The sequence below is a fragment of the Macaca thibetana genome, chromosome 17 (assembly GCF_024542745.1).
Source record: "Macaca thibetana thibetana isolate TM-01 chromosome 17, ASM2454274v1, whole genome shotgun sequence".
Classification (NCBI taxonomy): Eukaryota; Metazoa; Chordata; class Mammalia; order Primates; family Cercopithecidae; genus Macaca; species Macaca thibetana.
This window is the reverse complement of record NC_065594.1, coordinates 86,208,999-86,234,831: the sequence shown is the minus strand read 5'-3', so window position 1 is coordinate 86,234,831 and position 25,833 is coordinate 86,208,999. Positions and strand designations below refer to the sequence as shown.

The window sequence follows — 25,833 nt, the reverse complement described above, 5'->3', positions numbered from 1 at the left end:
TGCCTTCGGTAAAAATCGTCAGAAGGCGGGGCCCACGCTTCGGCACGTTCCGCGCAGGGCATTGTGGGAAGGGCGGCCGGTGCAGCCGAAGCTGCCATCTTAGGGGCGCCTTGCGCTGCGGCTTTCTCGGTGGAGGCGGCCTTCCTGGCAGCGGTAGACGTCGGGAAAAGGCAGAAAGTCCGTTGGCCGACACCTTTCTTTCCTCCGGCCTCTGTAGGACCGCCAGCCCGCGTCCGAAGGCGGAGGCGAGGGGAACTGGCCGCGTGAGGGGCCTGAGGCCAGCGGTTAGAGCGTCGCCCGGAAGGATGGGCCGGTCTCGGAGCCGGAGCTCGTCCCGCTCCAAGCACACTAAGAGCAGCAAGCACAACAAGAAGCGCAGCCGGTCCCGGTCGCGATCCCGGGACAAGGAGCGCGTGCGGAAGCGTTCCAAATCTCGGGAAAGTAAACGGAACCGGCGGCGGGAGTCGCGGTCCCGCTCGCGCTCCACCAACACGGCCGTGTCCCGGCGCGAGCGGGACCGGGAGCGCGCCTCGTCCCCGCCCGACCGCATCGACATCTTCGGGCGCACGGTGAGCAAGCGCAGCAGCCTGGACGAGAAGCAGAAGCGAGAGGAGGAGGAGAAGAAAGCGGAGTTCGAGCGGCAGCGAAAAATGTGAGTGTCCGCGGAGGGATGGACCGGGGCGTGCGGAGAACGGGGCCCTGGGCGAGGGCGTGGGGCCGGGGCGGGACGGCGCGGGCTGGGAGAATGGCGGGGACCGAACGGGGCTGAGGACCGGGCGCGGGAACGGGCCGGAGAGGCGGCGGCGGGGCCAGCAGGCTTGGCTTTTGGAAGGCCTGGGGTGGGACAGACCCAGGAGTTGTCCGGGAAGGAAAATTCGAGGGCTTGAGCAGAAAGGGCTTAAATAGGAGAAGGCGATTTTGGCGCGTGAGAGGAGTGGTGTCCCGGAAGTAGGGGTGGAGTTCGGAGTGAGGTCGGAGAGCTGCGTCGGCTAGTGAGGCCGGGAGAGCTGGCCTGCAGATGTGAAGGGTGGTGAGCGTTTGCTGGTCGGCTTGAGAAGAGGAGAGAAGGGAATTAACCTTTGAGATGCGAATCACAGCTGGCCAGAAGCATTCTTCTATTGAAGCTCAAATTTGGGACAGAACTTAAGTACTCCCGAGAATCATACACTTTAGGTGGTCCGCCAGAAAAATGCATTTTCACTTTAGTGTATTCCTATTGTTAAGGTGTCTGGATTGCTTTTTTCCCCTTGAGCCTACACCCTTACCCCTTTCTTGAGACGTTAAAAAAAAAAAAAACAAAAAAACACAGACCTTAAGTGTACACTGCGATGAGTTTTTTTGGCATTTGAATTCACCTGTGTAATCACCATCCCAAAGCCTACCCTTTTTTAAACTTGCTTTCTATTTCTCTAGCAAACACGTGGAGTTTTGTTGTTTCCCTTGCACTGTGCTTCTTCAGAAAACACTGGAATAGTTGCTTTCGTTTTGGCGTTGCTCACATGAGGAATAGTGAAAACTAGAGTTACAATGTGTTTCCGAAAATGTCAGCTCTCAAGTATTTCTGGCTATGAAAGTAGATGTGGACAAATAATCCCAAACTACAGGAACTTTTGGGTTTTAAAGTTTAGGGATTTGTTGTGTGTTTTGCTTTAAGATCATCATACTTTGATGCTCTGGGTATTCAGTTCCCAAAAACCACATTGAAAAGTAGATTTGAACAGTCCTACTAACTGCCTATTTAACCAGCCATACTTGGTCAGTTTGGTTAGTTCTTCAGTGAATATTTAGAAAGTGCTCATGAAGCAAGAACGTTACTGAATTTATGATTTTCTCGAGGCGAGTTTATGTGTACTGAATTGTCCGTAGGGTTTGTAGTTTTCTGTAGTTGCGTTTGTGTTAGGTAGATTTTCCAGCACACATACAGCTTGTTCTAAAATAAAGTTACTAAAAGGTAGGACTGGAGCACTAATACTACAGAGGAAGCTGTACCTGGAGCTGTTTTGCTTCCAACATTCCTTTAAAACACATGCAACACTCATTTTTCCTATACTTAGAACTGTCAGTGATATATATGAAAATAAAGGTAAAGTAATTATTTCAGATTAAACCTTGATTTTGTAGAATCCAACTTTTGGGTCTGCAACAAGGCCCTTAGCTGTAAAGTTCTCAAATAGCTATCAATAGATGGATGTATAAAAAGTTACCTGAGACATTGCTGAGATAATTTCTTCATGTGAAAACAAAGGAGTCCCCCATAGAGGAATGACTTGCCTTCCATTAGAAAGCTAAGATTTGTAGGAAAAATGAAAAGAAACTTCGTATGCAAAGAATAAATAGAAGCATTTAGCAGGCTTCACATGGATAGCAGAGAAGAAATTCAGGAATGAAATATGGCAGATAGAGGCTGTATGGTTCTCTGGTTTGAGAGAAGACACAAACTGCCAATAGTATTTAGGAATGAGAAGGGGCCAGGGCCAGCAGCCACCTGTACCCTAAATTCCTGGGTGCCGTGCAATAGGCGTTACTTAATATATTCTAATGCCTTGGAAGCAATGCAAAAGAAACAGTGGAAAGACTTAAGTATTGGAGCTTTGGGAATGGAAGGAAATAGTTTTCAGTCTACATATCCTGTTGGTTAGTTTATTCTTTTAACTGATGTTTATTGAGCATTTAATAAGTGCCAGGCACTGTGCTAAGTGCTGTTAATATAAAAATGATTGGCCCTTCTCCAAGAGCTTGATCTAGCTCAAAGACAGATCATTAAATAGGCAATAATACAGTGTAGTAAATTTAGTGACAGTAATATAAACTGTGTAAAGGAAGTATCCTGTGAGGGTGGAGGAGATAAGACTATGACAATGACAGGCAAGGTATAGGACATATGTGGAGCACAGAAAAGAGCCTCCTCCCCCGACTCCTGCCAAAATAGAGGGAATGGTCTCCAAAGTGGAATAATCAGGTGACTGTTGACTTAGAACACGAAGTTCTATAAATATTTAAGTCATGGAGTGACTGGAGAGGTAAATAGAGGCTGGGAATCATGTTAGGGTTGTTTTATGTCATGTTAAAGAGCTTGGATTTCATCGTAGAAACAGGAAGGATTTTAAGCAGGTAAATGACAGGGTGCCTTTTTTGTTTTGATTGTTGTATAGGATGGAAAGTAAGAGGTGGGTACAGAAGTTTACACAGGAGTAGTGAGGATGGTTGTCGGAATGGAAAAGAGGGACAGATTTCAGGAACATTCAGGGTATATTAAATGGAATGTGGGACTTCAGAAAAAGAATGTTGATTCTCATGTTTATAGTGTGGCTATTGCAACTCATCTACCAAATGTTTCAGTAACAACCGTGTGGCAGGTACTGGTAAAAATGTCAGAAACTTTGTGAATAGCGAATATGGGAGAGGGAAAGGGAATAAGAGAATGGTGCCTCCACTGTGAGCACTGGTTTTGGATACATTGTACTGAGTTTATCCAGAGTTGATCATGCGAGACTGAAGCCTAGCTAAGAGGGGCTTCTCTGAATGTCAGTGAAACCTTGAGAGTATATGGAATGACCCACAGAGAGTGTGGAGAGAGGAGAGCGGTTCATTCAAGGGACTGAAAGAACCTGAGGACATGCCTGTATTTGCAGTTGGGAAAGGGGAGAAAAGCCCATGGTGGAAGCGGAAAGGAATATGGTAAGAATGCATAATGTCAGGTGCCCTTTCAAGAGGTCTACTTAGATGGAATGAGACTGTAAAATAAGAATCAGCTGCTGGATTTAGCTAATTAGGAATTCTTTGGTAAGATTGGAAACCTTATCCACTTAAAATTCTGAGTTGTTGAATAAATCACCTACCTCTAACCTCTTGCTTATTGTGAAAATTGGAGATAATGTATTTAAAGTAGGTGATATTTGGCATATAATAGTTCCCAGTAAGTAATGTTATTTAATGTAACTTACTTACATGGAGCCAGACCAAGCCTGATGAATTTAAGAAGTGATCTTACAAGTTGTAATCTTGATGCTTAAAAGGTAGGCCTTTACATTTTTTAAGACCTTTGCCATCAATTTTGAATAGGCAATTCACATGGTTCAAAATTCAGTTCAAAAGATCTTCCTCTCATCCCTGTGTCCCAGCCATTCAGTGTGGTTCTTCTCACCCCTCCCCCACACCAGTAGCACCATTTTCTTAAATGCTCTTTTGAGATGCTGCATGCATGTTGTATTAACTGTTGAAAAATAGACAACTGAAAATGACTTGCAGCAAATCAGGAAAATGTTAATGGCATAGTAACTTACTCTAGCCTGGGATGTCTAGGTTCCGATATCCTCTGTGTTCAACTGGATGACAGGTAAAGAGCCTTCTAAATTAGAGTGTCTACACTGAACTGGGATCTATATGAGTGATTCTTAGAATACTTGGACAGTTTATTGTGAGAGCAAAGAAGAGCTTTTAGGAGAAAATTGAGTATATGAAGCCGCATATTTTTGGAGGCTAAGGCTCTGACAGAACATTAAGGCATAAGACCTAGTTGATGTTAAGAATATGTATTTATTTATTTATTATTTTTGTAGAGACAGAGTTTCACTATGTTTCCCAGGCTGATCCTGTACTCTGGGCTCAAAGAATCCTCTCCCTCAGCCTCCCAAAGTACTGGGATTACAGGTGTGAGCCACTGTGCCTGGCCTATACTTTTTTCTTTCTTTCTTTGGTAGTTAAATCTGTGTGCTTGTCTTTGCCTCTCTCATTTGTCCTGCAGAAACCAGTATAGAGTAGTAGTATAGTGCTTGCTTGAGATCATTAGCTTTGGCATCTACGTAGGTTCAGAGAAACAGCTCAGCAACATCCAGTGTGCGTGAGTCCAGAAACTTAAGCTCCTTGTTCTTAGTTGCCACAGTAAAAATGAGATAATACCCAATGCATAGGAATAATTATGTGATTTAAATGATTATATGGTATATAAAGCTTTCGGCACAATATTATATGTTACTTATTAAGTAATAAGTAAATGCTGTTTGCTAATAATTATTAAGCAATTCCTAGAAGTAAGCCCCTAGGATTGAGTTCCTACATTTTAAAGATGTTTTAAAATGATGGTGTCAGTTACTCTGTAGGGAGTAATACTCTTAACAGTGATGAGGTGCTGTAGCCTTACTGTTTTGTTTTTAATCGTTAGCATTTTAAAGTTCATTGTGACTAGTCTTTTTAAAATATCTGAGAGCACAGATAAAGTAGAACCTAGTATTACACCATTTCCATTGGAAACCTGGAAGATCTTGATTTAATGCTTTCATCAGTATAGCATATTATTGGCAGGAGAATGGATATTCAGCAGAGAAGCATGAGGAAAACATTAGAGAAAAGAACATCATGAGGGTGACAACTATGGCAAGGGTTTTAAGGAGTGAATAGGCTGTTAGGTGATACCTATTTTGCAAGACACTAATGACCCACTCAGGAAAGTTCAATGCCTCTTATGGGAGTAGACATAATAGTGGTTTTATCATTGATTATGATGATAAATTTGCCATCAGTAAAGATGAACTCATGCTTAATTCAGTTGTATATGTGCTCATTGGTTTGCTGAATTCAGTGTATGGCGAGGGCATAAAATTGAGCTTTCCATCAGCACTGTTTCTAAAATTTGATTTAAAATTTTTTTTCTGATTACTGAAGTAGCATTTTTAATTTTACCAAGAAAAACAGCGAAGTTATGTTCTTGCTAACACTTGAAGGCAAACAGTTTTGCTGTGGAACCCAGAACCTTGCCTGTTGCAAAGCTTAGTTTTCATGTTCGGATGCCTTGCAGTTCCTCCAGGAACAAAGGGAGATAAGCAGCTTTGTGAGAAACTGCACTAGGTCATTCATTTCTCATTCTCCAGTGTTTCAGTTGAGCATGGGACTTTCCACTTGCCCCCTCCCTGTGGGCTATAAAGTCGCTGAGCTGTAGTTAGATTTGACTCCTTAGCAGCATAGCAGCCCACGGCCTGCCTGTACTGCCTGTTATATGGGCCCTCTGGTTTGATGTCATCAGTGGAAATAGAAGCAGGGAACTGACAACATTCTGATTTGGCTTTTGCTGTAAGTAAATTTATTTGACTCATTTTCTGCTTACTGGCCAAAGCTATGGAAATGAGGCCCTGTTAGCCACTGCACTTCTGCTGAGGGATGGCTTGACTGCCAAAAATAACCTTGAGTATGTATCAGTTCTCTTCCACCTTCGTCAAATTCTTAAGTTGGCAACTTTTTACTCCTAGAGCCTTCTTTCTACTTTGTGTGGAGTTTTAATTGGAACTGTGTTACATTATCCTTTTTTTAAATAGTACTATGATCCACTTAGTATTGCTAGTTACAAGTCACATCGTACTGGCTTTGAAATTTTAAATATTAAGTTTCTTCTTAGGCTTCTCTACATTTACTAATTTCAGAAGAACCAACTAGCAAAAGTGTGTGTGTACACACTTTATTATGAGAAATTTACATATACACAAAGGTAGATTACTATTATTATTGTGTACTCATTATCCAGATTCAACAGTTGTCAGCCTTATTTCATTGATTAGTTCTCTTTCCCTTTGGATGAAGTAGAGAAACAACATTTTATATTGAAATGTGGTTTAATTTCTATTGAAGTTGCCATCTGGTTTCCTTTGGTGATTGATTTTTTTAGTGTTGGGGAAGATACCTGCTCTCTTACTGAGCTGCCGTAGATGAAGACTTATTGAAACCACTCGAATACTGTATTTAATTGGAAGTTAAGGAAAAGGAGCATAGTTAAGTCTTAGGCTTTCATACCTTTTTTTAAGAAAACTTAGTTTTGGAAGGGAAAAGGGAAATATTTAAGAAACAACAACAGAGTCCTGAGAATGGGTGTTGCAAACGTCTAGAACCTTAAAGATACTTTCTCTAGTACCTACTGTCTCCTTGACAGAAGAATGTAGAGGATAAATGTAGAAACTGAAATGAATCCGATTGTTTAAGACACATTGGTGTTAGTGTGTTATCACTGTGAATAAGTAACAGGAGTTGAAAATGAGAGCCCTTGGATGAGAATTGAATCATCCTGAAGAATAGAGTTAAGTTGAAGTGGATTGGGGTATTTAAAGGTCACTTAAAAACGATAAAGTCTTTACTAAACAGGTAAATTGAATGACTCTCATATATATGTATGTCAGTTGAGTCATCAAAAGATAAAGGTTGTGGGTTTTATTTAATTTTGAGGGTTGTGAGAAAGTTGGAACGTGAATCGGCCTCTGAGGATTTAGATTTACTGCAAGAGCCTCAGAATTTATTCATTCAGCACAAATTATTGTCTCAGAGTGCTATTAAGTAGAAATAGTGTGAACAATATATGCAATATAAAAATTTTTAGTAGTCACATTAAGAAATCGATGAAATTATAGTGTATATTTTTATCCAAAATATAATTTTTAACACACAATCAAATAAAAATAGGAGATCATTTATATTCTTTTTCTTCACACTAAATTTCAGTTCGGACCAGACACGTGACCAGTGGCTGTCACTGAATATCATTGGTATAAAATGTACAGAATTTCCACAGTGGTGCCTTGATGAATGTCAGTAATTTCAGCACAGCATTTTATTTTGAGTAAATTGGTTTATAATATCAAAATGGGATTGGAGTAATTAAAACTGTAGTATCATGCTTTATTGAACTTTTTCTGGTAATAAAAATATATTTTTACCCACTTTCGTATTTCTAGAGGAGCTTTTAATTGAAAATCAATTAGCAAAAGGAAGAAAAGACAGTAGGAACTATAAAGCTAAAGAACTTCAGTTCAAAACTTAAGTTGGTCATAATTTCAGTGAAAACTACGCACTATTACTCCAGCAGTCTGAATCTCTTTAGTCTGTGTGTGTTCTCTCTTTGCTTAGCGGGAAATGAATTCAGCCAGTCTGAGTTGCCTGCTACGTAATTTCTGCTTACTACTCTGTAAGCCCCAGACGAAGGGATTGGCAAATGAGCAAATCTATATATTTTAACAACTTGTCCTCTGATTATAAAGTCGATAACAAGTAGTTTTCTGTGTCATATTTATCGTTCCTAAATTAAAACTAATGAATTAGGCTTTTTGTATATACCAGTTCTCCTGTATTTAGAATATGATAAAGGAAAAAAAGATTTTATATTCATTTGAATTTCTGTGTTAACATCTGTCATTTCCTTAAATGTGATGTGAAAATGAATTCTGAAAAAATCACTGAATAATATCAGGCTCAATGGCTTGATAGACTTAAAACTAGTTTTGTTTAAATTTATAGTTTTAAAAATAAATATCTAACTCGTTTTTTTCGCTTTGTTTGCTAGTCGACAGCAGGAAATAGAAGAAAAACTCATCGAGGAAGAAACAGCACGAAGAGTGGAAGAATTGGTGGCAAAACGGGTGGAGGAAGAACTGGAGAAAAGGAAGGATGAAATTGAACGAGAAGTTCTCCGAAGGGTGGAGGAAGCCAAACGCATCATGGAAAAGCAGTTGCTCGAAGAACTCGAGCGACAGAGACAAGCTGAGCTTGCAGCACAAAAAGCTAGAGAGGTAACGCTCGGTCGTTTGGAAAGTAGAGACAGTCCATGGCAAAACTTTCAGTGTTGGGTTCTGCCTCCTGCTCAGTTCAGAAAGAGATGGAATACAGACTATCTAATTCCTTTCTCGTCTAAACTTAACATTGCTGCGAAAGTTAATTTTTTAGCCTATTCAGAAGTGCTGACTGATAACTTAAAAGTTGGAAGCTTTCATAAAACATATTCAAGGATACTTTTTGATTTAATGGAACTGGCTATTTGAGAAGTGTTTGAAACTTTTGCCATGGCTGCAGGACTTACATTCTTTTTTGGGAGGACGGTGGGGAGACAGGGAGTGGTAAAGGGAAAAGGTTAAAAATCCACCTGTGGTTGTATATTCTTCTATTCTATCACTCTGTTACCTAGACTGTGAGAGGCTTTTGCCTTCAGTCAGATTAAAAAGAGCAGGGCCTAACATTGAGTGATAGCACCTGCTTTGATAAATAGGTTTTCTCACTCTTCTTTTTTTCCTTCTTTTATCCCTCACTCCCTCCCCTAAACCCTGCTTCAGCACAATGGACTAATTCTAGCATTCCGATCATAAGGCCCTCCATTTTCCTAATGTGTTTCAAGGAATCTTTTTAGGAAAAATATCCAGATTATTTATCCACTTTTTTTAGTATCTACTAACAACTCCTTTTTTTCTCTAGAGAGTTATGAAGGAACAGGTTGTCCTTGTCTGGAGTCAAGCTAAACACATGATTTGTTTTATCAGCAGCTGGAGCAGAAGTTGAAAATGTCTTTCTGTGAGACAGTAATTTGCTACTGAAGCTTTATAGCTTGTTTGCACTGATTACTCCAGGATCCAAAAACTTGGTGAAAGTCACTGAAACGCTCAAGGCAAATTACTTTACAGCCCTGAGTGTCTTATCACCATAGTTTGCATACTGAATATGAATCCAGTTGGTGTGTGACGTAGGAAATCCTGTAGTTGTTTTCTTGAACTGAAATATTTGACTCAAAATAATTAAGACTCATTGTCATTTTTCATCTTGGCATTATTGTGGACAAGTTGACATATTAAATCTCTTTGCTTTCTGGTAAGCTTAGCTTTTAAAATGCATTTTCCCTTGTCCTGTCTTTAACTAGATATGCATGCTTATATTTATAGTGGGTTTCACAGACTATAAAATTGAATGTATGAAATTTTTATTTATATCAGTGCTTTTAATAATGAAGATATTTTTGGAGTAATGGTGCTGTCTTGTAGCGAGTTATTAATCATAGTAAGATTTTTTTCTCTTCATTTGCTTTTTTGTTTCATATTAACAATTTTTTTTTTACACGGACACAACTCTCTGACAGTCTTTCCAAATATTAAAATCATTTGAATATGTATGCTGTGATCTGAACACTGCCCAAGCCATCAAGCAGTCTTCATACAGTTTGCATTATAAAATCTCATTAAATTCTCCAAGAAAAAATAAGTTGAAGAATTTTATTTCCTGACCATGCATCCCCTGGATTTCTGAGTTTCAGTTCAGATTGTAGATGACAATATAAGCTGCCTTCCGAAATTGTCAACATCTGAATGTTAAGTCCATTTTCCCCATGGAAGAAGCCCGTAGTTCCATGAAGTATGGATTACCATTTGTATTTTTCACTAACAGTAAATGTATTTTTCTTATTAATTGTTTGCCTTAGGAATGATGAATTACATTTTTTGTTCCTTCTTACCATAAACATCTGCATTCCTCAGCTCAGCCTTCCTTGTATGTTGTTTCTTTATAAATGGTTGAGCTGCTGATGCAGGTATTGCCAAGCTAACAGTACAAATCATTTTAAAGAGGAAGCTGGCGCGTATGGCAGCCGAGGAGCACACTCTGCAGGACACTGGACAAGACAGTAAATATTCAACTTTTAATGCTGATTAAAGGAGTATAGGTAAAGAATACGTAGGTATACATAATTGGTGAGACAAATATTCACTTTATTTATATTTTATATATTATTTTTTTAATTTGGTAAATACTATCCAGTTTTGTAGTTGTCCTTGTTGATTTGTGTGATATTAAAGTATTAGTAATAATTGCCAGGAAACTATCATTAGGGAGGGTTTAGTTGGTTGCTGTTTGGACTGGGAGGGATGATTTAAATTTAGTGCTAGAAACCAATTTTAGTGACTGCACAGTTTATCATTTGTCAGACAGAAGGTAGCTATAAAGCTACCCTGTAAGTCATATCAAAAAAGTTCAGAGGAAGATTAGTAAATATTTATCAATAAAAATAAACATTTTGTTTTTCTAATATCTTAACATATCCTCCCCTTTAGGAGGAAGAACGTGCAAAACGTGAGGAGCTAGAGCGAATACTGGAAGAGAATAACCGAAAAATTGCAGAAGCACAAGCCAAACTGGTAAGTGTAAAGCATTATGTGAAAAGTGTTTTGTATTTTGCTTTATTTCCTTTTTTCAGATTTTGTGGACTTTTGTGCTCTATAATTTGAGTTATTTTTGAGGGGGTTCTTTGGACTAACTTTAAAGGCTTTTTGAGTCAAGAATATAAACAATTGCGATTTTTACTTCCAATCTGGACAGAACTCCAAAATTTGCAGAGATTTTAAAAAACAAGTTTTCTGGGGAAATTGTTTTGTTCTGTATCCCCAGTTTTATTTTTCCTAACCTCGTTCACATTTCTCATATGCCTAAAAAACTAATAGCAACAACAACAAAAGCTTGGGGGTATATTTAAACCACCCGTAATATGCAGCATTTTACTTTGTATTAGTTGGCTTGTTACCAGGAGTAGATAGTATTTATTTAATAGTAAGTGCACCAGAGTAATTTCCTATTCCTAGTTTATAATCTTAACGAGAAATACAGAGTCTTCGGTAATTATGTAATATAAAAAGATGGGGGTGAGGGGGGAAGCAAGTTGTAAGCTCCAGTTACATGGTATAAAGAAATTTTGTGGTTATAAATACACAGAAAAATATCCGGGTGGGTCTAATTAGTTAACGGTGGATCCCATTGAAAGTGGGGATGAATAAGAATGTAAAAAGTTAATATGGGCAGTTGTTTCTAGAGCATCATCTTCTTAAAGATAGTGTCCTCTGGATAAGAGATAAGGCTAGAAATATTCCACATAACTTAGTGAGCATGGCACAATGGATTCTTGATAAATATCACCTGGTATTTGTGAAGGCCATAATGGAATCTATTGGAAAGCCATAATCACTTTCCCAAAGAAAATCTTAAAATCTGCTACAGTCGAAAAGGCAATAGGAATGTGAAATGGATGAGTCATTCTAAGTTACATTGCTGCATGCTTATGAATAAGTATGTGATAACTTTTTTTTTTTTTTTTAGTGATTCCAGGATTCCATGTAAGGAGAGAACCTCAGTGCAGTTAGGAAGAAGAGGGAAAGTGTACAATCTGAATTTGAGGTTAGAAGGTTGAGCTTTGAAGGGTAAAATACACTCTGGTTTCCTCTTTTGTGGATGTTTCAGAAAAGAGGAAAAAATATGGTTGACAGTTAAATCATTGAAGCAAAATTATTGAGCAGGTGGAACTAGACCTCCTTTTAGGACATGTTAGAGAGACTGGATAGCTATGCTGGGTTCATTATGTGGGTGGCCTGGAAGCTTGGTGTGCCCTGCCAAGATCTTGATCCCTTCTGGCCCTGTGGTAGCTAGGGGATGGTTGGCCTCCTTACATTATTCTTACAGTCCTCTGTTGTTTGCCCACATGAAAAATAAAAATATGACTTTTGGTGTGTGATCACTGGAAGAAGTATTGGTAGTCATAATGTAATGCTTCTCAAATGGTAGTAAATGTTAAGTTTTTGTTTTTTAATCCCAGTTTGACTCAGACCTCTATTTTGCAAAATACAATTAAGATGAATTACTAGAAAAATGAGGTCGTATTGTTGTAAAAACTTCTAAAACACTTATATTGATTTGTCCTTGTTGGGGATTGATTAGTTTGTAGATTGTAAGTGGTCTATGGGCCATGCTTAACATGAGCACTTTTCCAGATCGCGCAGATTTAGATTTGATCAGAGTGACACTCTTCTCATTTCGTTTTGTTTTTGAGATGGAGTTTCGCTCTTGTTGCCCAGGCTGAAGTGCAGTGGCGCAGTCTCGGGTCATTGCAGCCTCCACCTCCTGGGTTCAAGCTATTCTCCTGCCTCAGCCTCCTGAATAGCTGAGATTACAGGCACCCACCACCATGCCCAGCTAATTTTTCTATTTTAGTAGGGATGGAATTTTACCATGTTGATCATGCTGGTCTTGAACTCCTAACCTCTGGTGATCCACCCATCTCCGCCTCCCAAAGTGCTGGGATTACAGGTGTGAGCCACCACTCCTGGCCCAGAGTGACACTATTCTGATGGCATGCTTGTGATAAACTTCAGGTAAAAAACATATCTTAGGGAAAAAGAGGCTTGGATTTGAGAAAGTTGAGTAAGAATTAGAACATATTTAACATGTTTGCTTACAGTGTTCAATAAAGTTGGAAGCATAGTAAATTGGTACTGGAGTTTTTGTTTTTTTTTTTTTGATAGAGTCTCCCTCTGTTGCCTAGGCTGGAGTGCAGTGGCACAGTCTCGGCTCACTGCAACCTCCGCTTTCCAGATTCAAGCAGTTCTCCTGCCTCAGCCTCCTGAGTAGCTGAGACTACAGGTGCCCGCCACCACACCCAGCTGCTTTTTGTGTTTTTAGTAGAGACGGGGTTTCAGTACGTTGGCCAGGCTGGTCTCGAACTCTTGACCTTGTAATCCGCCCGCATCGTCCTCCCAAAGCGCTGGGATTACAGGTGTGAGCTACCACGCCTGGCCAAGAAAAGTTTTTTATTTGGTTCTATTGGTAGTCATATGCTGGCAGGAAAAGTAGGGTATTCTTTGTGTAGGAGGAGACAAAAAATGTGTGAAGATGGCAAGGAGGTACACATTGAGGCCCACTTACACTTTTATTGCTTTTTTCCCTCCCTTTCCTCTCAGTTTTGAGCACTATTCTTTAATCTTTGTGTATGTTTGTTGGGAAATATGTAAAATATATTCAAACTCCTATTAAAAGTACTTGATACCATATAAAGCAAGAAGAATTAGAAACATTCTGGCCTCTAGAAAATGATGAATGATGAAGGATGATCAAAGGTAACTACTAAAATCTGTATTGAGAAAAGCAACTTGATGAAAAAGTAGACAAGCCATTAAGTGCTTTTAAATAATTTAACACATTTTGGAAATAAGGACAACTCCAAAAAAAGTTTGTTACCATGGAAATATTTGGTAAGTGGTATAGGTAGTGTGAGGTAATGACGTAATTGCCCTGGGTGGCCTGAGAAACCTTCCTAGAAGAGGTAGTCCCTTGAGCTGGGCCCTGATGGATAGATGGAAGTTCTATTAGAAGGCAGACAAGAGTGTGAGGAAATGAAACAGGGCAAAGGCCTTTGGGGTAGTAGAATAAAACAAAGGCAAGGGTGTGGAAACTTGAGATACTGGAAGAAGTAGCTGTAGTAAAGTAGTGGCCATCCAACCTTATGTGTGCTAAGAAGTTTGTGTGGCAAGCGGATTACAGAAAAGACAAGTTGATAATGAAAGTACCCTGGAAGTGGGGAAAGAGATTTCTTAAACATTTTAACTGAAAAAATAATACAATGATGTTACAGATCAGTAAAAAAGGAGATTTGTGCACAGGTAGGATGAGAAGCAGCTACAACAAATTTCTGAAAATGTATCTCAACCTCAGTAGAGAAGCAAAGAAATGTCCCCCTCTTTTCTTTTTCCTTAATAGAAATCCCCTAAAGCCATTGTTTTTCACAGTGTCCTCTGTGGGCAAGGTTATGATACAGAGACCTCTTTACCTGATGATCATGAGAATTTAAATGGGTATAATGGTTTCAGAAGACAATTAACAGTAAATCAGTAAATATAAAAAAACTTTAATTCTGTGTCTAAGAATTTATCTCATGAGATAGAGTCATTTACAAATGAATTTACATACAAAGATATTCTCAGATTATTTAAAATAGAAGTATCCATGTTGTTTAATTATTATTATACAATGGATTTTTCTGTAGCCAAAAAGTATTTGATAATTCAGGGGAAATACAAAATAGGATGGAGGTAGCTAAATAAAAAATTTATATGTCCAATATGATCCTTTTATTTTGAGAAACATATACTTGCACATTTTAAGAGACACACAAATAAGCCAAAATGCTAAAAATAGTTATCTTTAATTGTTAGTCTTATGTGTAACTTTATACTTTTCTTCAGTTTCTACATGCTACAAGTAATGTATATCACTTTTTTGATCACATACAAATAATAGTAAATTAAAGTCATACTTTTGATTTTTTTTTTTTATTATACTTTAAGTTCTAGGGTACATGTGGATAACGTGCAGGTTTGTTACATATGTATACTTGTGCCATGTTGGTAGCCTCTTTTGACAAAAGTTCACAGATTGAATCCCGTAATGACTGATAAGGAATGTGATAGCCTAGCCACAAGGAATGTGTTAGCCTAGCCACACGAGCTCACCCATATATGAAAATCATTGTTAAGTGCTCTACTCCATGGCTAGTTACTGTTTTTTTCAGTTCCACATTGTGTACCAAGATATTTGGTTTGTCAACAGAGACAAAAAAAAAGTATTAACCAACAAACATACTTTATTTACAAAGTAAAAGCATCCAAATATGACTTGATTTGGCTTTTTGGCAGATTGTTCTTTGTTCTTGAGTTAGTGTTGGCGACACATAACTATCTTTAGGTATTTGAAGGGTTGGTAATACAATGGAAAATTTTAATTTTCTTTTGTTAAAAATAGTGCTTAAATTTTTTTTGAAGTCTTCTCCATGGTGTTTTTATGATGTGCCTTGGAAAATCTCAAGATACTGTTCCGAAATGTATGTGAACTTTACTTTTTTGGAGAGGGAAACAGACTTAAAAATTGGGGATAGGTTTTGCTATAGAATAAAATACTCTTCCAGAAGGTTGTGTCAGCAGGAGGAAGAAATCCTCAAACTATACCCTTGTCAAGATGTTAAAATACAAACCATGCAACCTGGTTAGTGAATCTGGTGTAAGCACCTAAACTATGATAATAGACTGATAGTTTTTAATAAAATTTTAGGTAACATACTGGTCAAAGGAAGGACAAATTACTTTTGATGGGAGACGGGGGTGTTTGGGGTTTTAAAGTATATGCAAGTTATATATTCTAGATTTACAGATCTCTTTACTAATGAAATAGTTTTCTTCAGTTGCCAAGTTCATTGTGTTATATACCACTTTGTATTTCACCAGTTTGGTTTCTCAGCAGTTTGAGAGAGGAAAATATAGTGCCATGTTTTAAAGTTGCTTATATATCAATTGCGTACCACATACATAAGTTTAAAATTAACCAGAGTGTGCTTTGCAATGGAGAGATGGCTCTGAAAAATGTAAGCAGGGATTTCTTTTAAATGAGTTTGTATAGTAGGCTGAAAAATCCCTTCTGTCCTCTCTCCATGAAAAAGAGTCTATATTCTAATGCCTGGAATTTGAATGTGCCCATATATGACAAGGAGGGCGGGGCTTTTGCAGATGTGATTAAGTATCTGCAATGGGGAGTTTATTCTGGATTATCTGGTGGGCCTTAAATGCCATCACATGTATTCTTAGAGAGGCAGAGGGAAATTTTAGCATATAGCACAGACAGGAGAAGAAAGCTAAGTAAAGACAGAAGAGAGACATTTGAAAATGTTGGCTTTGAAGATTGAAGTGATGTAGGCTGAAGCCAAGGAATCTGGCAGCCACCAGAAGCTGTAAGAGACAAGGAGCAGACTCCCCCCTAAAGACTCCAAAAGGAGAATGGATACCCTGCTGACACCTTGCTTTCAACCCAGTGATACTGATGTCAGACTGCTGGCCTCCAGAATAAATTTATGTTGAGCTATTCAGTTTGTGGTAATATGTTACCTAAAAATGTGGAAGTGGTTTTGGAATTGGACAGTGGGTAGAGACTCCAGTTTTGAGTCACATGATAGAAAATGCATACATTGCCTTTAAAGACTGTTGGCAAAAATACGGATTTTAAAGGTGTTTCTGGTTAGGGCTCAGAAGCAAATTAGGAACATACTCTAAACTGCAGGGAAAGAGATCCTTTCTATAAGTAATAGAAAGCTTGGGTGAATTGTGTCCTACAGTTGTGTGTGAGGCAGAACTTAAGACTTTTTCGTATTTAGCTGAGAAGAATTCTAAGGAAGTGTTGAAGTTGTAGCCTGGTTTCTTCCTGTTTATAGTAAAGTGGCAAGAAGAGCTAAATTGAAGAATGAACTGATAAGTATAGAAAGAAACCACCAGCACTTGATGTTGAGAAAATCTCAGGCTATTCAGATGGCAAAAGATGTTCACTGTTAGAAAAACTGGCTCTGGAAAGAAGGCCAAGGGTATTGCTAGACAACCTTTTGTTTGTGTTGAAGAAACTATGCATGTAACTCATAGGTTCCCGTACTATCTAAGTAAAAGCCAGAAATAGATGAGATTATCCAGGAAATATCTGTGGAGAACCATGTTTAATGATGTGACATGTAGGGGACCTCCAAAGTTTCTGAGAATGTTGTTTCAGCAGAAACTGCCAACTGGGACTGAAAAAGACACATGACATAATGAAGGAAGGTGTTTAGACTCCTGACAGAATCCACGCACATAGGAAAAATGATGTGAAGACAAACACAGAGATTTGAGGATATTGACCTTGGAGTTAAGTGTCCACATACCAAGAAACCTTGGCAGCCACCAGAAGCTGGAAGAGGCAAGGAACGTATTCTCCCCTAGACTCTGTGGTGGAAGTGTATCCCTGCCAACACTTTGATTTTTGTTCCAGTGATACTGATTTTGGACTTCTTGCCTCCATAATAGATTTCATCCAGTTGCAATTTGTCACAGTGGCCACAGGAAATTAACACAGTTGGAAAAAGAATAGGGTATCTTGTAGTAGAGTGATCATTTCTATAAGTTGAAATGGCACAATACTTAGGAAAAATAAGCCACCAAATGTAAATGTCAAACATTTTAATTTGAAGTGAAGTTTCGGATAAGTCAGATAAGGATTTTCGGAGAGCAAGAGGTTTTTTAATGATTGATAATATAAAAAGCTGGTTGAAGACCTTATGTTAATGTATTTGAGACAGTAATTTTAAAAATAAATTTCTGGACATGAGTGAGTGTATTGACATTGTGAAGGATGGGTTTGTAGGACACAAACTGGAAACACGAAGTCACTGAAGGCCATTCAAAAGATGGGGCCTTGAATCACCAAAGTAGCAGTTCTTAGAAACTGTAAGAGAGAACTGATAAACTTGGTGAGTGAAGAGGTATGAAAAAGTGGAGACACAGGGGGGACGTCTGTTGTAGGAACCAGAAAAGACCCTCCTGATGTAATCATTCCTAATAAACTCATGCCAGGTATCCCCAGGCATTTAAGGAATACTTAGTGCACAAAATAGTGAATGACTAAGACAGAAGAACTGGTGAAAAGAGAGAATGTAGGATACAGAACATTAAAAGAGCCACATCTAGATAATACCTTTATTTGTCAAATTTTAGAACAGAAAGTATAAAGAAAATCCCGAAGGCATCAGATTTTCCTTGGCAAAATTATGAAGTGGTCTCTCCAGAGCTCTCAGGCAGTGCTTTTTGTACATAATATTGCATAACAAGCTCAACCTCAATCACTTCCTCCTTTTGAAACAGTTGTCTTCACTTCAGGTAACGTGGAATCCATGGAGATATTATCTAAGGTTGAAGTTTCAAAAATGATTTGTTATAAATGTCACAAGAGGGGAATTAAGAATAAAAAGGGGTAAAGGGAGTAGGTGGTGATATGAATTTAGATGGTAGCTAATGATATCCCATAATGATGGTTTGTCATATTAGAAACCCTGAGGAGGTAAGCATGAGAATAAATATGTTGTCACAGGGATGGAGGGGATCCTCGTGTTTCACCCTTCTGTTATTTAACGTCGTACATGGAATACCTTAGAAAAATTTACTGACGTAGTTTACTAAGTGTCAGAACTAATCGTATCAAATATATTTTTTTCATTTTTATTCATTGGTTATCTAAAGTGGGATATACATTTAAAAAGTTATATGGAAGGGAAGATGAATAAAGGAATTAAAATTAGAAATGGCAGAGTGGAGAGTGGATCAGGCTATTTATCTTGGAAGGTTTAAAATGTAGAAATCACATTTCTGAAGAGTGACATAGTTTCTAATTGTGCTGTTTTTCGTCCATTTCTATAATCACTCTTGATAACAAATATTTATATGTTTGGATTTTTAAAATTTTATAAAGTTATGTATATTTCAAATGGAGAATAGATTTCAATATCTCTGCTACAGGGAATGTTGCTAAGGACTACCTTGATTAAATTTATAGACAGTTTAAGACGGAGAATGCTTATAAAAGTAATCTTTATAAAATCAGTAGATCCTCTGGATAAAGACGGTAGGGCAGAGGCCAGGCGTGATGGCTTATGCCTGTAATCCTAACAATTTGGGAGTCCAAGGCGGGTGGATCACGAGGTCAGGAGATCTCGATCATCCTGGCTAACAAGATGAAACTCCGTCTCTACTAAAATACAAACAAAGTCTCTACTAAAATACAAACAAATTAGCTGGGCGTGGTGGCACGTGCCTGTAGTCCCAGCTACTCCTGAGGCTGAGGCAGGAGAATCACTTGAACCCGGGAGGCAGAGGTTGCAGTGAGCCGAGATCGTGCCGTTGCACTCCAGCCTTGGCAACAAGAGCAAGACTGTCTAAATAAATAAATAAATAAATAGGGCAGAGGTTACTGGGAGGGGTAAGTAGGCCTTTTAACTATAATGGAACATTTTATTTTTGTGTATTCTCACCAGTCACTCTTTAGCTTGGGGTACAAGGTTGAAAGCCACCTTTGTGATATTGAACAGGGTTATTGGCATAATGGCTAGGAGAGTCTGCCCCAGTGTAATGGTTCTGGTATTGTGGATGTTAGCTTTCTCCTTGGCCTCCAAGCTTTCCACTACATAATCCTTGTGAGTGAGTTGCTTAGTATTATTCATCTGTATAAATATATCCATCCCCAACCCCCCAATGCAAATACTGCTTTCTTGTGCATAAATGTGAAACAAGCGGGAAGAGGAGCAATGGTTGTATTCTCTGGTAAGTAAAGTCATCAGGAAAGAAAAAGTTACTGCAGAGAGAGGGTAGGATTTAGGAACATAACCTAGCAAATAAGGTATAAGGTCATACCACGCTTACAGATGGTGGATGAACAGGACACCAGCTTTTTCACTTGAGAGGCTGTATTAAAATGAGAGAGGACTGTTTGTGTTTGAATAGTCTTTTCTGTTTTTGTCAAAGTGTAATTAAGATTTATGCTTAGTTTAAAGCCATAGTAGAACAAAATACCAATGTTTGTGTATAGATAGTATATTCACCTCATTTTTAAATAATTACATTAAATACTTCTAGTAGGCACTGTATGCCTAGCACTGGTGATTAACATTGTTGAGTCGTAGTCCCAGAGAAAATCACCTCCTCTGTACGTACATACATACACACTTTTGCCTTCTGTATTTGTAGACCTAAATGAAGAAACTTGATTCTTTACCCAATCTAAAGTGCAGAATTAGTATTTTCTCTGAAGGAAGTTGCTTTACTTTAAAAATCTTGTTTTTAATTAGGCAAAACGATCACATGGTTCAAATTTTATTTTCTTAGGAAGAGAAACAGTGAAGTCCCTTTACTTTCCACCCAACCCAATCCCCACATTCCCAACCCCATCTCCAAAAGGTGTACTCAGTTATGAGTTATTAAAATCTTTTCAGAATGTCTGTAAACGCATATTCAGGCAGATACAAATGCATAATATTTTAGTTCTCCTTTTATTGCACAAAGGTAGCATGTATACATGGAACTTATTTTTTTCATTTAGCAGTGTAACTTGGAGATTTTTCCATTGCAGAACATAGGGGCCTCCTTTTTTCCTCTCTTATTTGTTTTTAACAGCTATACAATATTCTGCTTTATGTATCTTTAGTAATTTCTCTAATGTACCCCATATTGGTGGATATTTGGGTTTTTTCCCATTCTTTCTATAAACTGTGTTGTAATATGTAACCCTGTAAATATATCAGTTTCGCATGGGTGTAAAACTGGCACATTGCTGTACAAGTATATAATGTAAATTCCAGAAAATGTACTTGGTGGCATAAAGTATTATGAAGATGTAATTTTGATAGTGTCAGAGTGCTGTTTATATGGTAGCATATGTGTGTTGGTCCAGTTTTTGCTGCTGTAACAGGGTAATTTATAAAAATACTTGGCTCAGGGTTCTGGAAGCTGGGAACCCTAAGAACATGGCACAGGCATCCTGTGAGGTCTTCCCATGGTGGAAAGCATCACATAGAGAGCAAGCTAGACAGAGAAGGCCCTAGAGAGAGAGAAAAGTGGTAGCCAGACTAATGTTTTTATCAGGAGCCCATTCCCACAGTAACCAACCCACACCCCATTCGGGTGATAACAGAATTAATCCATTCATGAGGATGAACCCCTCATGGCCTAATTACTGCTTAAATGCCCCACATCTTAATACTGTTAACAATGCCCATTAATTCTAGCAGTGAACTTGGGTGACATTGAAACCACAGCAATGTGTTGTCACACTTTGAATTTCTGTCTTATAGGGTAAAAAATGGTATATTTGTAATGTTCATTAGATTTCTCTTACGGATTAAAGTTGTGATGTTCTGCTTTGTGTACCCTCACTCTCCAGGACTCTAGTCTGCTTTTCTAGGGTTGAGTTAGAACCTTAGAAGAAAGTGAACCTGAGTAATTATATTGATAAAATGTTTCTTAGGCACATGCACACATGCAAAGAGCCCTTATTACATCTTGATTCAGTTGCACACACTAAGCTCTTATCCCAAATTTGTGATGATTTATGAAAACTGGATAAAGTGATTGGCATATGAATTCACTAATGATGTCTGGAAGCAGGTAATTCTTTGTGTTGTAATATCAGTGACAGCCTAAGGAAGAGAGTGGCTATTTGAAATAGATTCTGATGTACAGGTAGGATTTCCATAGAAGGAAAGAATGGCATGAGCAAAAGACGGGGGAACAAGATAGAAAGGAGAATTTAGAAGAGGAGTAGAAACAAAGCTGGAGCCAGGTTATAGAAAATCTTAAGTCTTAGAGAAACATTATACTTTAGGAAGTTAAGATGTATGCCATGGACAGTGGATATCATTGGAAATTTGAGGACACGAGTGAGCGAGCAATGGTCTAGAAAGGTGAGTCTGGCAGTACCGTGTAGGATGGGTTGAAGGACACACTGGAAACAGGGGTGCTATTTTAGATGCACAAAAGATATGTGGCCCTAAACTGGCATGCTGGCAAAAGAAATGAAAATAAACTCTAGTCAGAGAATATAAAACAAGAATTAATAAACTTGACTGAAGAAGGAAGAGATGAAACAAACCTACAGAATTTGAGTGGCAGAAGAGAAAATGTAAAGGGCAGATTTATTTTAAGGATAAAGTGGAAGAATTTAAATCTTAAACGTGTTGAATTTTGAAGCAAGTCCTAGGTCTCCCGGGTGGATGTGTCCAGTAGCTAGGTATAAATGTAGCATAGGAAAATGGTTTTAGAGAGCTGTGTTTTAAAGATGCATTTTAGCTCTCTGTGGATTTTCCACCTTGGTCACTTGCCAGATTCTCTCACTGCTTGTAATTCTGATCTTTGTTATCTCTGACCTTACTTGACTGCTGTTGATTTGTTCCAACACTTGTCTTTTTAGTCTATGCCACATTGCTGTCTAAACTTCTTTGTGTTCTTCTCTTTTTGCTACTTAAGATAAAATTTAAACATTTTGTGTTGCATAGCGGAGTCCTGTTACCTTTTCCATCTTCCTTTGCCATAAAGCCTATAATCCAGTCACATTACACTTTATTTAAAAAAAAAAAAATTATCATTGGAGACAAAAGAAGTGATTGTGTGGAAAACCTTAGTGTGTGGCATTAGAGAATGTATCAAAAGAGAACATTTTTAAAGGAATTAAGTGAACAAAATAATTTATTTAAATAAAGAGAAAAGTCACTGAATTTAATAGATTTTGACCGTACAGAAGATAATTTTAGTAGAATAATGGAGATGGAAGCAATGATCTAAAGTTTGACTTTGGATGGGAGGAATAGGTAGGCAGCTCAAAGGATGCAGTGAACACAGAAAGAAGGGAAAAACGATAAATCATGATAACTGATACTAAAAACTCCAGAGTTAGAACATGCTTTCTCAACTTTGGCACTGATTAGATCATTCTTGGTTGTGGGAGCTGTCTTCTCCATTATAGGATGTGTAACATTGTCCCAGTCTTCTACCTGCTGGATGCCAGGAGCCATTCCCAGTTGTGGCAGCCAGAATCATCTCCATGCATTGCCTGATGCCCCCTTGGGGAGGGGATTAAAATTGTGCTTGGTTGAGAATTGAAGATGTGTGTATGGTATCTATCTAGGAAGCGTGAGAAGGGCCTGACTTCGGTAAATAGGGGAATCTGTAGAAGAATGCAGGAAAGAAGTCGCTTGACATGGAAGGAGTTGAAGGCACTGCAGGAGTGGAATCAGTTATACCAGTGTCCCTTTGAAGTTCGATAGTACTTTATAGTTAGGTCAGAAGGTTTTCTAATATTTTTCTTCAGGTAATTGGGTCTGTGGTGTTTCTTGGTTGTCTACTGATACTATAATATAGTCCCTTTTTTTTTCAGCATGATTTGACCACACAAACAAAAACCCTAAGTGGAGATTTTTTCCTGTGTTTTTGTTTTTTTTGTGTGTATGTATGTCCTTCTAACTATAAATATGGTAATTGGTAGATAACCTGCTCTTTGAGTAAATCTGTGCCTTGGTTTATAAGTAACAATCTATTAATCTGGTAGACTGAAGTTAGAGATAAAAATAGGTATAGAACAAAATCTGTCATGATATCAACATGTGATTTGTGGAAATTAATTTCTATTTCCCAAATGTATAAGTGCTTTTCCATAATTTGTTCATTTGTTTTCATTAAAAATGAAAGAAAATGTAGATATAATTAATAAAGGGTTCTCTTTTAATTCTTTTTTCTCTACCACTTAAACTCTATGACCTTAGTCAGATTTTATGACACATGCCATTGTGTGTAAGTTGTCACCTCATAACTAAAATATTGAGAAGGCATAGAATTCATAGAAAGTCCTTGTTTTTACCCCTTTTTTTTACATTTGCATTAAAATTTTTTTTGTAGATACATAACAGATACACCTGTTGTGGGGGTACATATGATAATTTTTAATACATTTCTATAATTAATGTTTACTTTTAACTTTCAGGCCGAAGAACAGTTGAGAATTGTTGAAGAACAAAGAAAGATTCATGAGGAAAGGATGAAACTAGAACAAGAACGGCAACGTCAACAAAAAGAAGAACAAAAAATTATCCTGGGCAAGGGGAAGTCCAGGCCAAAACTGTCCTTCTCATTAAAAACCCAGGATTAAATTGCAAACTCTGAACTTTTTACAAAGAAAAATGGAAAAACTTCGTATGGTAGCTTCATGTTGAAGTGGTTTTTTGTTTTTGTTTTTGTTTTCGTTTTTTTAATTTGTAAAATCTGGAAATTTAGCTTGTTCTAATAGGGGCTATGCTCTGCAATTCCCTTTTTTTTTTTTTTTTTTTCCTCTTTCCTTTCACTAAGTCAAATCCTTATCAGATCATTGTTGTCTTCTAAAGAGTGACATATTTTTCACCTGTTTGGATTCTATATTAGTGGTCTGAGGAAGAGCAGATCACATTGTAAAACTATGGATGGTCTGATAAGGCTTTTACTGACCCCACTGACTTCAGAGTTATACTCTGCTACATCATAATGCTGGTTTTGCTGACTTTTTGTTTTTTTATATATTTATAAAAAAGGAAAAAGTTGGTGATTGCATTGGGAAATTCCCAGGGTATTACTGGACCTATGTGGTGTATTGTTAAACCAGTGTCCTTGTGATACTGTTGCTCTTGATGTTCCTGATACAGGTAAGGAAACAGTTGGTCAACTCTGATACAAAGTACATATACAGTTCAGTATTGGTCTCTGTTCAGTTTGTTTTTATTTCATTGACAAACTCAAACCAGCATTCCCCATTGTGTAAATAAATGATTTTGCTGAATAAAGTAAAGTCTTAAATTCATATGTTGAAGCAATTTTTTTTAAAGTTATGTTAAGTCTTAAAGAGGGTGGTTCACTTTTTGATGGTCAACCATTTAGAAGTCTTAGAACTATATTTCCTCTTGTTTATGCTTTTAACATAGGGTTTATATGTACATCTAATATACTTGTGAATTAGTATTTAATGGCTATTTTTACAAATATCAACTTTATGCTGATAGAGCAAATGGCATCAGTGTTACCTTTAAGAAAGACTGACAACACCCAGAAGATTTAAATTCTCAAACCTGTGCCTCTGTTTTAGGATATAAGTATTATCACAAATTATACTTAATAAAGGCTAGAAAAATGCTTTTAAATTATGGAATCTGAGATCATTTTAGAGTGGGCCATCAGAAAGAACTTAGCTTTATACTGTCAAAAAAAGGCTAAGATGGTCAAGTCATTTTCATTGTGTAGTGTACTTGCACGTTTATTTTTAGGACAAACACATTCGAAATTTTTGAAGTTTTTTTGTTTTGTTTTGTTTTTGCATGTGGAATTTTATGGATGGCTTTCATTTTTTACTCTAGAATCTGCCTCATTTACTCTTACATATGTTTAAGTATACTGGCATAAAACATTCAAGAAAAGGATATTGATCTGAAATGCTACCTGAGATGCATAAACATGTCATCAAGTAGAGAAAATGTTGCCCAATATTTTTGAGACAGTTTGATTATTCTTAAAATTTGGAAACCTAAGTTAATGAGATGACTAAATGGTAGATTATTTTGTGTGTGCATGCTAAGAAAAAATGCTATTGCTTTAGTTTTGAGCTCTTCAATGAGTCTAATTGTGGTAAGGAACAATATAAAATCAGTTTAAAGATCTTTAAAGGTAGAATTTTAAATAGGCATGAACTATAGTGAGAACTTTTAGTAAACATGCTATCTACTCTAAAATCAACCATTTTATTTTCTTAAAGAATATAGGTTGCCTAAAAACACTTTTATCTCTAAATATAGGTTAGCTGTTAATTATTTCATGATTTTTTTTTTTTCCTCCAGTGTAACTTTTTTTGGTGCAGATTCATGGTTCCTAAGTTCTGTAT

The 25,833-nt window shown here is 37.7% G+C and overlaps 1 protein-coding gene across 1 annotated transcript; it reads left to right on the top strand.

Moving 5' to 3' along the window:
• Positions 1 to 59: 59 nt before the first annotated feature.
• On the top strand, positions 60 to 24,762 carry ARGLU1 (arginine and glutamate rich 1). Its single transcript, XM_050766651.1, has 4 exons — positions 60 to 652; positions 8,318 to 8,543; positions 10,842 to 10,925; positions 23,917 to 24,762. Exons 1-4 carry the CDS (start codon positions 306 to 308, stop codon positions 24,079 to 24,081), a joined length of 822 nt encoding a protein of 273 aa, XP_050622608.1. The 5' UTR covers positions 60 to 305; the 3' UTR covers positions 24,082 to 24,762.
• The last annotated feature ends 1,071 nt before the right edge of the window (positions 24,763 to 25,833 follow it).